Source organism: Dryobates pubescens, chromosome 13, assembly GCF_014839835.1.
Source record: "Dryobates pubescens isolate bDryPub1 chromosome 13, bDryPub1.pri, whole genome shotgun sequence".
Taxonomy (NCBI): domain Eukaryota; kingdom Metazoa; phylum Chordata; class Aves; order Piciformes; family Picidae; genus Dryobates; species Dryobates pubescens.
The window spans coordinates 27,435,976-27,448,665 of NC_071624.1; the positions used below are offsets into that span (position 1 = coordinate 27,435,976).

The 12,690-nt window shown below is 50.6% G+C and overlaps 2 protein-coding genes across 2 annotated transcripts in view; both read left to right on the plus strand.

The window, feature by feature from the left end:
• The window catches only part of PHF12 (PHD finger protein 12), a 31,163-nt gene extending 23,627 nt beyond the window's left edge, over window positions 1-7,536 (plus strand). The window contains exons 10-15 of the mRNA XM_054166322.1: window positions 700-822; window positions 2,032-2,175; window positions 4,089-4,187; window positions 4,723-4,805; window positions 6,454-6,592; window positions 7,150-7,536. Of these exons, the coding sequence (XP_054022297.1) occupies window positions 700-822; window positions 2,032-2,175; window positions 4,089-4,187; window positions 4,723-4,805; window positions 6,454-6,592; window positions 7,150-7,484 (923 nt within the window). The 3' untranslated portion in view covers window positions 7,485-7,536. The remainder of the gene's footprint in view (window positions 1-699; window positions 823-2,031; window positions 2,176-4,088; window positions 4,188-4,722; window positions 4,806-6,453; window positions 6,593-7,149) is intronic.
• Window positions 7,537-9,450: 1,914 nt separating this feature from the next.
• DHRS13 (dehydrogenase/reductase 13) lies at window positions 9,451-12,074 on the plus strand. Its single transcript, XM_054166655.1, has 5 exons — window positions 9,451-9,612; window positions 9,699-9,817; window positions 10,311-10,434; window positions 10,520-10,831; window positions 11,651-12,074. The coding sequence occupies exons 1-5, from the start codon at window positions 9,486-9,488 to the stop codon at window positions 11,953-11,955; spliced, it is 987 nt and encodes a 328-aa protein (XP_054022630.1). The 5' UTR covers window positions 9,451-9,485; the 3' UTR covers window positions 11,956-12,074.
• Window positions 12,075-12,690: the final 616 nt, after the last annotated feature.

Genomic DNA, 12,690 nt, shown 5'->3' on the forward strand with positions numbered 1-12,690 from the left:
TTGCTAAGTAGAGAAATACAAATACTTGATGACTTTTTGCCATAAATTTGAGGTGTAGATTAGTTCTAAGTAAACCAGCTGAGGAAGGTCTGGTATCAGCAGTGCATTAGAGAGATTTTATTTCCTGGCATTTGCCATTGCTCCTTACAGCTGCATGGTCACTGCCAAAGCAATGGGACTTTATTTTGTAAATAATAAAATCTGCTTATGACTGTCACTTCCTCACTCTACAGTGAGGGACACTCCAGACTTGATAATCATGCAGGAATAAAAATGTGGCAATTGTATTTTTTTTCTGCATATTCAACCCTAGACAAGTTGCTTGACATCTACTGAGCTCCTCAAGCTCCTAGGGACGTGGTGCTCATGTTGCCAGTCTCCGTAAGACACCACTTACAGTCTGTCATTGCTGCTGCTTCAGACGAGGAGTAGGAGCTTAAATGTATAGGCTCAGAATGCCCTCAGCAGCTGGAGGTGAGCTGCAGAAGCTGGCAGTTGGCTCAGTGTCAGAGGCACGCACTAGTCCTTCGGTGAGGAGAAGAAAGCTCGTGGCCTCCAATTCAGACCTTTTTCAAGGCATGACTGCGAGCAGAATTAGTCATTCTGAGTAGCTTGAGAGTGAAATGCAGTCTGAGGGCTGGATGCATGCCTCATGGACGTCACAGTGACATATCTTTTCTGCACCATCTTTCTCTCTAGATGGTAAGGTCAGTCCCAGCACCTTATCCATAGGAAGCGCTTTAACTCTACCCTCATCACTCACTTCAAACTCTGCAGCTATGTTGGACCTCACCAGTTCCCTGAAAGCATTTATGGATGGTGGTGAGTATTTGCTTCATTTCAGTCTCTGCTAGCCTTGCGTGTTTGTTTCCCTAGAGCTTTCGGTCTCTGCTTGAAGGAAAAGTTCCCCAGATAAAGAAGGGTTGCAGTCAGGTGAGGGTGGGGCTGGGTATACATTACCTTAAACATGTCACACGCTTCCCTATTCGCAGCATTGCCAAGGCAGTGAGGCCAGAGAGGTGTTTCTGCCTGAAGCTTCTCTGGGGAAGGATCACGAAGCTCGTGCTCAGGCTGCTTTCCAGGTGGAATTCACATGCAGAAACCTGCAGCCCTGCCCTGTTGTGGTGCCAGCTGCAATCCACAGCTGTTCTGAAGGGCCTAAAGTCCAGCAACAATAGATCTTGTTAGGCAAGCAGTCACCTGGCTGGTGATGCTCTGATGGGTCAGTTAATTCTCTGATTTATTTCAGCTTCTGTCAGTCTCCTAGACTGGCCCACTTTTATTTTCCTGTCGTTGCACTTGGCGAGAAATGCCAAACCGTAGTGGAGTGACTTAAGGAGGAAGAGCTTGCTGAATAGTGATCATCAGTAGCATAGTGAGGCTGTTGCCAGAAACTACTTGTACACCTGAAGAGCAGCCTTTCTGACATTGTCACTGTGACCTTCTTTTCTTGGGTGAACCCTGACTGCTCAGCCTGTCCAGACCACCTCTCTGCCATCAGGAAAGCCCATTAGAGTTCTGCTGCTTCTGCTTGTTCTTTTAACTGTCGTTGAGGTGGAGAAGGCTCTTGGAAGAAGAGGTTAGCCAGCCTGCTTCCTGCCAGAAATCAGACCTCTGTAGGGCTTTACAAATATAAATACTTAGAGGCTATCAGCAACAGATCTGCTTTAAAGCTCATTAGCAATATTGTCTGAAGTGCCCTGTTTGGTTTAATTGACCCCGCTAGCAAAGCGCGTGACTCCAGAATGAGCCTGTAGCAGCTTCAAAGGTGGTTACAGCTTCCCTCTGTAATGTGGGGTTAGACTAACTAGGTAATGGAGCTTCATTAAAAGGACCCAACCTGCCACCCTAGGGGGCATGATGTCCACCACTGCAGATCTGTTAATTTGGAGCCAAACCAGCTGATTTTCAATTTCTGTCAATCCTTGTTCCCCTAAACTTCTGCTTGCAAGTGGGACAGTTAAATCCACTGCAGCTCAGATTGCACCCTTGCTATGAATAACTTACTAATTGCTTTTTGTTTATTAACAGAGATTGAGATAAATATGCTGGATGAGCAGCTGATCAAGTTTCTGGCCTTGCAGAGAATACATCAGCTCTTTCCTTCCAAAGCTCAGTCTCTAGCGAGCAGTGTCAGTTCCCATCAGCAATCTCCTGTGGGAAACCACATTGAAGGTAAGAGCAGCCCTAGAATAGCTGATTTATGTTGAGCCATAGCTTTTTGGCCCTCCCATTCCTGTTCATTGAAGGAGGTCTCCCTCTTCTTCTGGTATCTGTCTGATGCTGCCTTTTGATATTTCTTTCCTCTCATCCCCCCTCTCTGGATATCTACTGGCCAGAAACTCCTCAGGGTTCCTCTACTGAATTGTTTACAAATTATGTTGATTGAAAAAAACCTTCTGCTTTTCTGCTGGAATTCTTTAGTGAGGTTGTATTTTATTCATCTTAGAATCAGAAGGAGAGGGGGAGGCTCAGCTGCTTTTGTTTTTTTCCCCTTACCTTTGAGATGAAGAAAAGAAATAACCTGAATTTCTGCTCTTCCGTCCTGGGGATGTTGCTTGTGAGGCAAGTACAGGAACAGGAGGAACTGAGGCACAGAATCTGTGGTGCTGTCATTGCCTGTTCAGAATGATGTCACTGCCAAGCTGAAATGCTAAATGCAACTGATACAAATAATGGAAAACAACTTGTGCTTTCGTTGGAAATCTCCAGATTCCTAAATTCAGCACCGGCTTTGCTTACAGTCACCTAAAGCTGGAGGGCAGACGTGGCTGCATGTTCCTCTACAGGCACCAAGTCCATCTAGTCTGTTTGGCAGCCTTGTTGTGGAGCTTATCTGCTCCCCCTCTTCTAGGCCTGGGGATAAATATCTCAGATAAGATCTTTGTAAGTCTGCTAGCAGTCAGTAACCACCTTCTGAAACTGTGCTTGCCTGTGTTTGCTGCAGTAGCATCACGGCATTCTCTGAATGCTTTGTCAATCTTCTTTTGAGCACTGCTGCAGGATGCAGCACCAGGCTGTGATAGGAGCTGCTTTCCTGTGCTGCTGTAACAGACTCTGGAAATGCTTCAGCAGTCTGCCTTTCAAAGGGCAGATTGATGCTGTCTTAACCCATCACCCTTTCGGGGCAGGAATGATACACCCAGATGACTGTTTAGCGTTGGTGATGAAATATTAGATCCAAAGCCCTTAGTGAGCCCCCATGTAGCCAGCAGAGCCACACGTAGGAAAGGACTTGTGCAGGGCAACTGGGCAGGAGTGGGAACTCGCACATTTCAGCTGCATCCAGTGATGGCACTTGGTGTAGCAAATGTTCTTGACATAGGTGTCTGCAAACCATCTCTTGTAATCCTCTGTTCTTGATGACACGCTCTCTCGGTGTGAAACTGTCATGCAGATGTAGCATCCAAGAGAGACCTAAGCTCTCTGTATACAAGAGGCTTATATCCAAGAGACAGCTGCTGAAATCCTGGCTGGGCCTGTGTGGTATGGATTTTGGTATATGTTCCAAAGGAGTTGATAGTCTGTCCAGTTAATGTGTGATGTGGACTTGGCTGCTAGAGAGACAGGCTCAAGGGTAATGGAGTCCATCATCAATCATCCTGTCCTGGGAGCTGGGTTGGTCCCTGGACAAGCCCTGTTCAACCTGTGTGTTTTTCCTGCGGCCTCACTAGGAGTGGAATTGCAGCTGTTAAGTTGGTGACATTCACCAGCACCAATTTTTTTTAAGTGGCACTTTGACAGCAAAACCCAGCACTTTGATTACCCAAAGTGGAAGAGATTAAGAAGCAAGCTAGTGGCAGGAGGTTTGTGTTTTCCTCGGCGTGGCTCCATTGTGCACACTCTGTATTAATGTTCCCCCAATTGCATGGCTCCTGTGGGTTACTGCAGAGAGCAATTTTCTCTGGCTTGCAAAAAGATGTTCAATGCACAAACATTTAGAGGGCTGGGAATTGGACTTTGGGCCAAAGCTAACTACATCTTCCTCAGGATCTGTGTTTACTGGAGAGGCTGGTGCTGGGGACACTGGGGTCAAGCGGCCTTTGGAGCTGATAACATTGTTCAAGCAATTTCTTTTTATCTTGCAGCGCAAAGAAAGGAAGTGCAAGCCCGGGCGGTGTTCTATCCTCTGATGGGCTTAGGGGGTGCAGTCAATATGTGCTATCGAACCCTCTATATTGGGACAGGTGAGTAGCTTTTTCCTGCCCTGCCCTTTCAGAATCAGAGTGGTTCTCTGTGGCCATCCTTAAGTGTTTGCCCAGTGGGGTGTCAAAACAGAGCCGTTGTGGGCACTGAAACCAGGATTCTTTGCTGCCAAGAAACGGGGAAATTCCCCATCCGCTTGAGTCTCTGTGGCTTGTACCTTTGGAACCCAGCTGGTGTCAACATGGGGATACCATGTCCTGGACATGGTGATGGCTGGCTGGCAGAGAGCAGAGTTACAGTTTGCTCCTATGAAGGTTTCATTTGTTCAGGTTCTTGGGGTAGACCCAGTAACTGAAATCTCTTCAGCCTTCATGGAGCTGCTGCCTTCCCTTCCCCCACCAAAATTTTGTTTAGTGGCTTATCGAAGCATTATTCATGCAGTCCTGGGAGCTGGGACAAAGGCAGCTGCTCCCCTGTTGTTTTGCTAATTGAAGTTTAATTCTGTCTGTTGTTCTCTGCTGCCTGACAGTTTTTTTCTGAAACGAACTGAGCCCATTTTGTCCTCCCCACTGACAGGAGCTGATATGGATGTGTGCCTTACAAGCTATGGTCACTGTAACTATGTGTCTGGCAAACACGCCTGCATATTCTATGATGAGGTGAGTGCCTGAGGGATTAGGCTTTTATTATTTTTATGATTTGGCATGCATGGCGGTGGGAGCTGGAGATGGAGGCAGCAGGTTGTCTTTTGTGTGGTGCTGCGTTGTGGACTACAAAGTAAGAGCCAGGGCTCTGAATGGTTTCACTCCAGTGAAGTCTGCGTCAGCGTTTTCTGTCAGAGCCTTTTCTGAAGCACAGAGCTCTGCCAGCATGATTTCTCTGAGCTAACTGCTGGTGGACAAAGACTGACCAAAACTAAGCACTGTCACTGCTGGTGTCTGGGGAAAGAATAAGTCATAGAAATGGCTCAATACCTTTTGATCCAGCTGCGTTGCTAACAGAAACTAAACTTCATGCATGGACATCAAACCTCAGCTGGAACAAACCAGGGAACTGCTCCAAGTCTCTTGCGTTTAGGGGTGGTGGTGGTGGTGCAAAGTGTTCATGCCATCGGCAGTACTCTGTATAAATGATTCAGTTGACTCTAATTTCTGTTAAGCTCACCATAAACCAAGGTCTGCAGTTGCTCCTTAACTACAGCCAAGAGATTAGTTTGTTCTTGAAGTAAATCGACTGGTGTGTCTGCCAATAAAAGCACCACTGGAGATGTCTCTTAGCGTGGAAAAAGTCTTTGAAGGAAGATAAAGTCTTTTATATCCCCATTTGTCAACCAGCTACTGAGTAGGATCCAGGATTAACCCACAGCTGGCTTTAGCCATTCCTCCAGTGCACTACAAGCGACAGAACATGCTTGGTAATGGGATCCAGACCTTAAATCTGTGTTGAAGCATCTCACAAGGGTCAATCCTAAATCAGGCTCTAGGCACTGAACCTCTTCCATACTCCAGAAGGACTCCCATGGCTGTGTTCAATTTAGAGGGAAAGTTCCCTCACTTCAGCTCTTTCTGCTTCTGGCCATTGGCAGCTCATGTGTGGCTTTGGTCTCTGCAGTCCAGCAGGTTACTTGAAAACTTACTCCCCTGTGCAAGGAGAGCTTTTGTAACTTGATTAAAGCGCTGTGGTCCCTGGGGGACAAGGTCCTCAGCCTTCACATAATTCGTGTGATCTGCGCTGAAATTTCCTCCACTCTGTCAACATCCTCCACAAAGCCCAGCTGAGCGTGACACTGCTTGTGTAACGCTGCCTGTCACAGTAACATCTACTGGCATCTCAGCGGCTGCAGAGGGTCTGTAAATCCCAGATTGTCTGGTTTGCAGCTGCTGCATCACACTAGCATCCCTCTTGCCATCTTGTGTCACATCTCTTCCCTGCTAGGCACAGGTCTTGGGCCAAGTTAGCATCTAGTGCCTGTTAAAATGGTGTGCTGGCTTTGTGAGAGTCTCCTTGAATCCTCATTTCCAAAAGATCTGTCAGTCCAAGTCCAGTAGCAGGTAAATCCCCCTTCTCAAAGCTGCTTTTGTCCTCATTCCCTGCTGGGATGCAGCTTCTGCTGGAAAGCTGGCTATTCAGTGAGCCATGCATGAGAGTTGGGTTGGTAGACTCTGAGCTGGAGGGTATTTAAGTGCTCTTATTTAACCATCAACAGCAGCGGGGAGAGAGGGTTTGTGTTTCAGTGCTCCAAAGAGGTGTATGGGCAGATGCCCTTCTGACTTACTTCTCAGTTCCCTCCTCTTCCCTGTTTTTCAGAATACGAAACATTATGAGCTGTTGAACTACAGTGAGCATGGGACAACTGTGGACAACGTTCTGTATTCGTGCGACTTCTCGGAGAAGATGACGCCCACTCCTCCCAGCAGTATTGTTGCCAAAGTGCAGAGTGTGATAAGTGAGTGCTGAAACACCACAGGGAGCTCTTGGGGAGAGGGACAGAAGCGGGTGCAAATCAATTCCTTCATGGTGCTCATTGTTCTGCAGGGGCTGGTGCACTTCTTACAGAAGGAGAGCTTCTCCCCAGGCCTGGGGAGTGCCTCAGTCCACAGAGTACTCCAATGCTAACCGTGCTTCTGCCTCCAGTAATGGAGTTAACCCACCTCTGGGTCCCTGGCTGATGAACTCTGTTTCAGAGCTGGAGCAAGGGGCTTCCCACACACATCCTCCCCTCAAAGGCAGCAAGCAGGGGATCTGGGCTGTGCCACAGGCGTCCCATTCCCATGTGGCTTACTCCTGCTCTCCACTGGATCAGCCTCTGCTTCTTTTGACTGCCAAAATAGCTGTGTAAATGCCTCTGCCTCTCCAGGGATGTGGGGAAATGCCAGCTTTCCTTTTACCAGCCTTCTAACTGGAGGCTCTTACCCCTGAGGCACCTCAGCAGTAGCTCCTGTTGATGAATACAAGCTGCTGCTGGCCTGAATCTTACACATTGGGTTCTTCCTTCTTTTTCAGAACGACATAAAAGCAGAAAACAAGAAGAGGAGCTGCATGAAGAAGCCTCTGTGATGAATTCGCAGGCACAAGGGCAGCATCGGAAACCCTGTAACTGCAAAGCCAGCAGCTCCAGCTTAATAGGGGGCAGCGGGGCTGGCTGGGAGGGGACAGCCCTGCTCCACCACGGCAGTTACATCAAGCTGGGCTGCCTGCAGTTTGTGTTCAGCATTACTGAATTTGCGACCAAACAGCCCAAGGGGGACACTGCCTTAGTACAAGACATGGACTTGGAAGAGAAGCTTTCTCTGAAACCCCACCAGGTGCCCGTGCTGCGGTCCAACTCGGTTCCTTAGGAATTTTAGGAAGAGAGCTTTTGAAGTAAGGAAAAAAAAAAAAAATTAACAAAATTAAAAAAAAAAAAAAAAAAAACAAACCACACAAAACAAAACACAAACAAAAAACCCAACCAACACAAGGCCCTCAGACTCTTGCAATGCAAAACTGTACAAACAGAGGTGGGATTTTTCTGTGTCGGCCCAGAGACTGTTCACACGCCGTTTGCATGAAATGAAGAACGTTTAACTTTTTTTAATTTTTCTTTTTTGCTCAAGTTTTAGGGGCATTTGCACATATATTTGTACTATACATTTCATTTTAAAAGGAAAACTGCAGCGAGAGCAGGACGCGTCAGAGCGAGGGGGGCGACCGCTGCCTGACTCGAGGACTCTCCCTGACAGATAGTTCCCATGCAGTTGTAAAATAATCAGAAACTTGTTCTATTTTGTGCCAGTGACAATAGTTTTATATTAAAAGAGAAATACAGTTTTCATACAGCAAATCTATACAATATCATTGTTTTATTTAATGTAAAGAAGCGCTCTTCTTCCCACAGTTTTGGTTTGTTTTGTTTTCTTTTCCTCCCATCCCTCCCTGCTATGGTTGCACTACAAGTAGCTACTGTGTATTATGGGCAGTGAGAAACGAGTTCTTTTCCTGGTGTCCATCCTATTTTTATTTCAAATAAGGAAAAGTGTTGGATTCTGTGTAAATACATCAGTGATGGCATTTTTTTCAATGTTTTAAAGCTGTGTACAGTGCTACATGTGGTATGACGTTCCTCAAATTGTCTATTGTAGCAGATCGTTTGTCGTAACCTGTCTGTCTCTCTTTTGTTTATAAGCCACCTCCCCCCCGCAGCAGAACAGCTAGTTCCACTGTACATAGTAATTGTAACGTTTTAGACTTTACAGAAACTTTCCTGTATTCTGTATATAAAAAAAAAAAAAAATACTTCACATTCTGTTTTCTGATTGTCTGTCTTCACTCTTGTCACCACAACCTGGAGCTTCCCTGGCATGTCTGACCACAGAGGAGGAGCCTAAGCTGTGGGATGGTGTCCTGCAGGGGAATGGGGGATGATGCTGGTGGCTTGGGGTGGGGACTAATGGAATCATAGAAGAGTGGGGGGTGGAAGATCATCTAATCCAGCTCCCCTGCACTGGGCAGGGACATCTTCAGAATCATTTAGGTTGGAAGACTTCTACTATGATTGCGTCCAACCATGAGATTTAACACTGCCACGTCCACCATTGTCCTATCGCCCTTAGTGCCTCATCTATGTGGCTTTTATATCTCTCCAGGGATGGGTTCCCCACCACTTCCCTAGGCAGCCTGTTCCAGAGATTCACAGCCTTTTGGGGGAAGACATTTTCCTAATGTCAAACCTAAATCTCCCTTAGTGGAGCTTGAGGCTGTCTCCTCTCCTGTTGCTTGTTACCTGGGAGAACATAGCAAACCCCACCTGGCTCCAACCTTCTTTCAGGAAGTTGTAGAGAGCAAGGAGGTCTCCCCCGAGCCTCTTTTTCTCTAGGCTAAACCCCCCAGTTGTTTAGAGCTGTTCTCCAGACCCTTGTCAGCTTTGTCACCCTTCTCTGAAACTGCTGCAGCACCTTGCTGACCTTGGAGTGAGGGGGCCCAAACAAAGCAGTGTTCGATCTGATCCAACCTTGGCCGTTTCTCGGGATGGCATCTACCATGTCTCTGGGGTGGGGGCTCGGTACTGGACATGGTCTTGTCACCTGTCGGTGCTGAGGGTTTGCCGCGAAGCAGGCAGGTTTGAAGGAGGAGGTTGCCCTGAACCGCTCCTCGTCCTCTCCCGGTCTCTCTGCTCCGCCCCGGGGCCGTGAATTCCCCTTGCTCGTAGACAAAGGCCGGTGCCGCCTGCTCCGTGCCGATAACCCCGCGCTGCGGTTGCGAAAGCCGCGGCGCAGCCCCTTTGCCCCGGTCCCTCCTCCTACCTCGGGGAGGCGGAAGGCGGGGCGGGGCCCGGCGGTAGTGCCGGTACCTGCGGCGGGATGGCGTGGGCGCTGCTGGGCTTCGGGCTGTTCCTGGCCCTCTACACGCTGCTCCGCCACGGGCTGCGCCGGACGCCGCCGCCCCGAGCGCGCCCCGCGCTCCACGGCCGCACCGCCATCGTCACCGGTGAGCGCCGGGCACCGAGAGCAGCGGCTCCGGTACTGTACGGTACGGCCCGGGCCCCGCGCTCACCGCTCTGCTTCGCTCTACAGGGGGAAGCGGCGGCATCGGGGCGGCCACGGCGCTGGAGCTGGCCCGGTGCGGGGCCCGCGTCATCCTGGCGACCCGCAGCGCCCTGCGGGGGGAGGCCGCTGCCTGCCGCATCCGAACGGTGAGCGCCGGGGCACCCCCAGAGGACACCCTCGAGAGGTACTCCCGGCACCCTCGGGGGACCCTCAGCACCTTCCCGGGCACCCGCCTGGGACATGCCTATATACATCACATGAGCACCCCCATGGATATCCCCATGGCACCTTCCCTCCGGCACCCCATGGGTACTTCTGAGACACTCCCATGAGACATCCCTGGACATCACATAGCCACCCTCAGGAGACCCCCCAGGACAACCCTGGGCACCCTCAGAGGACATCTGAGAGGCAAGGGCACCCTACAGCATAGGGGCTGCATGGGCACCCCCAGCCCAGGTGCAGGACACCCCCATCCACCCCTAACACAGTGCAACCCTGGAGCATCCTGCAGCCTCATTGCCCTGGGTCGGATCCAGCCCCTAGAGGATCACCCTGTCTCTGGCTGGACCCAGCCCCAACCCTGAGCAGGGTGCCCCCTACCACGGGCTCTACCCCATGCTGTGTTGTTCCCTGCAGGAGACAGGGAACCCAGAGGTGCAGTTCATGCAGCTGGACCTGTCCAGCCTGAAATCAGTGCGAGCGTTTGCCAGCACCTTTCTGCGCCAGGAGCCCCATCTGCACCTCCTCATCAACAATGCAGGTGAGCCCTGGCATACCCCCAACCCAGTCCCCTTGCCTTACACTCCTGGAGCACCCACCATGGACTGCCATTATCTCCTTTGCAGGGGTGAGTGCTGGGGGTATGACAGAGGATGGCTTCAGCCTGCCCTTCCAGGTCAACCACCTGGGCCATTTCCTGCTCACCCAGCTGCTGCTGGAGCGGCTGCAGAGCTGTGCACCCAGTCGCATCGTCATCGTCGCCTCCAGCGCCCACTGTGCCGGCCGCCTGCGCCTCGGCGCTCTGGGCCACCCACCTCCTGGGCTGTGGTCCACCTTCCAGGACTACTGTGACAGCAAACTGGCCAATGTACTGCACGCCCGTGAGTTAGCCACCCGCCTGCAGGGCACCCAGGTGACATGCTATGCTGTGCACCCAGGTAGGGACCTGCAACTGGGGACAGCAGGGCGGTGTGAGGTGTCCTTTGCATGAGGTGTCTCTTCGTGTGGGATGCCCTCTTCATGGGATGCTTTGCAGGGAGCAGTTCCCTTTGCACAGGGAGTTGCTACAAATACAGCATCCCCTCGCGTGGAGCAGCCTTTGCTTGGCAGCTACCTTTGTGTGAAGCAGCCCTTTGTACAGTGTCCCTTTGCATGGAGCGTCCCTTTGCATCTCTAATAACCGAGATGCACTAACTCCATCATTGGTGCATATGCTGCATACTGTGATGTTTAATAGGCTGCCCAGAATGGGGGTTGATTCACCATCCCTGGAGGTGTTTAAAAGACACACAGATGTGCTAAGGAACATGGTTTAGTACCAGACTTGGTAGTTAGATAATGGTTAGACTCAATGACCTTAAAGGTCTTTTCCAACCAAAACAATTCTACAATTCTATGGTGCAGTCTTTGCACAATGTCCCTTTGCACAATGCACTTTTTGCACAGTGCACCCATGGCATGAAATGTGCCTTTGCACAGTGTGTCCCTGTGCACCATCATCCTTTTTCTATCCTTTTTCCTGGATGGAATGGAATAGAATAGAATAGAATAGAATAGAATAGAATAGAATAGAATAGAATAGAATAGAATAGAATAGAATAGGAATTAACCATGTTGGAAAAGACCTTTGAGATCATCAAGTCCAACCTATCATCCAACACTATCTAATCAACTAAACCATAGCCCCCATCCAGTCTCTGAATTCTATTCTATTCTATTCTATTGGGCTGTGACATGGTGACTTCCCTTCACTGCAGGGTTCGTCAACACGGAGCTGTTCCGTCATGCGCCGCTCTGGTTGAAGCCGTTCCTTATCCCACTGGCCTGGCTCTTCTTCTGTGATGCAGCCGAGGGTGCCAGGACCTCCCTGCACTGTGCCATGTATGAGGGCCTTGAGTGCTTCAGTGGACGATACTTCACTGACTGTCACCTACAGGAGCCGTGGCCACCAGCCCGTGACGACCGGCTGGCCCTGGCACTCTGGGAAGCCAGCGAGAGGCTGGTGGGACTGAGGGAGCCTGCAGGGAGCCCTTCACCAGACCCTGCAGCTGTTGTACAATAAAAGTGATGGTGGGGAAAGGGAGGGAGCCGCCATCAGCTCTTGTGCCAGGTTGGTGCGAAATGGGAGGTGTTTGAGGATGGCCACAATGAGGATGACACAGCCCTGAGAGGCAGCAGCCATGTTTGTGGGGTGGGCTGGACTTTGGATGGCTGTGGTACCACGTGGGGTGTCCCTCTTGCAATGGGTGTATGTATACCCTTGTACAGTGCAGTGCATGGGTCCTGGCACATGCACACGTGTGCACGAGACACACAATATACCTCGCCTTACATGTGCAGCAAAGCTGCTGCACTGCTTAGAGAGACACACACATGCTGCAGTGCAGTATTCCTGCCTTGCACACTGCTGCAGACAGCAGTGCACACAGCACGTCCCTTGCACGCTCTCCCCCTTGCACACTCCTGCACAATGCAGTGCACAGAGTCTCCCTTGCACACTGCAGTACACACCCCAACCCTGCACAGCCCTGCAGACTCTGCAGTGCACACACAACCCCCTTCTCTTGCACACCCGTGCACGCCTCAGTGCACACTCGGCCCCTTCGGTCGCCGCAGTGCGCATGCGCGCGCCCCATGTTACCGCGCGCGCTGACACGCGGCACCCAACATGGCGGCAGCGCGGGGGGGGATGCTCGGCCCCACCCCCGGAGTGTGTCCGGGCGCGGCGCGGCACTGACCTTCTCAAAATGGCTGCCCCAAGAGGTCGGCCCCGAAACGTTGCGCCGCTCCGGGGCGG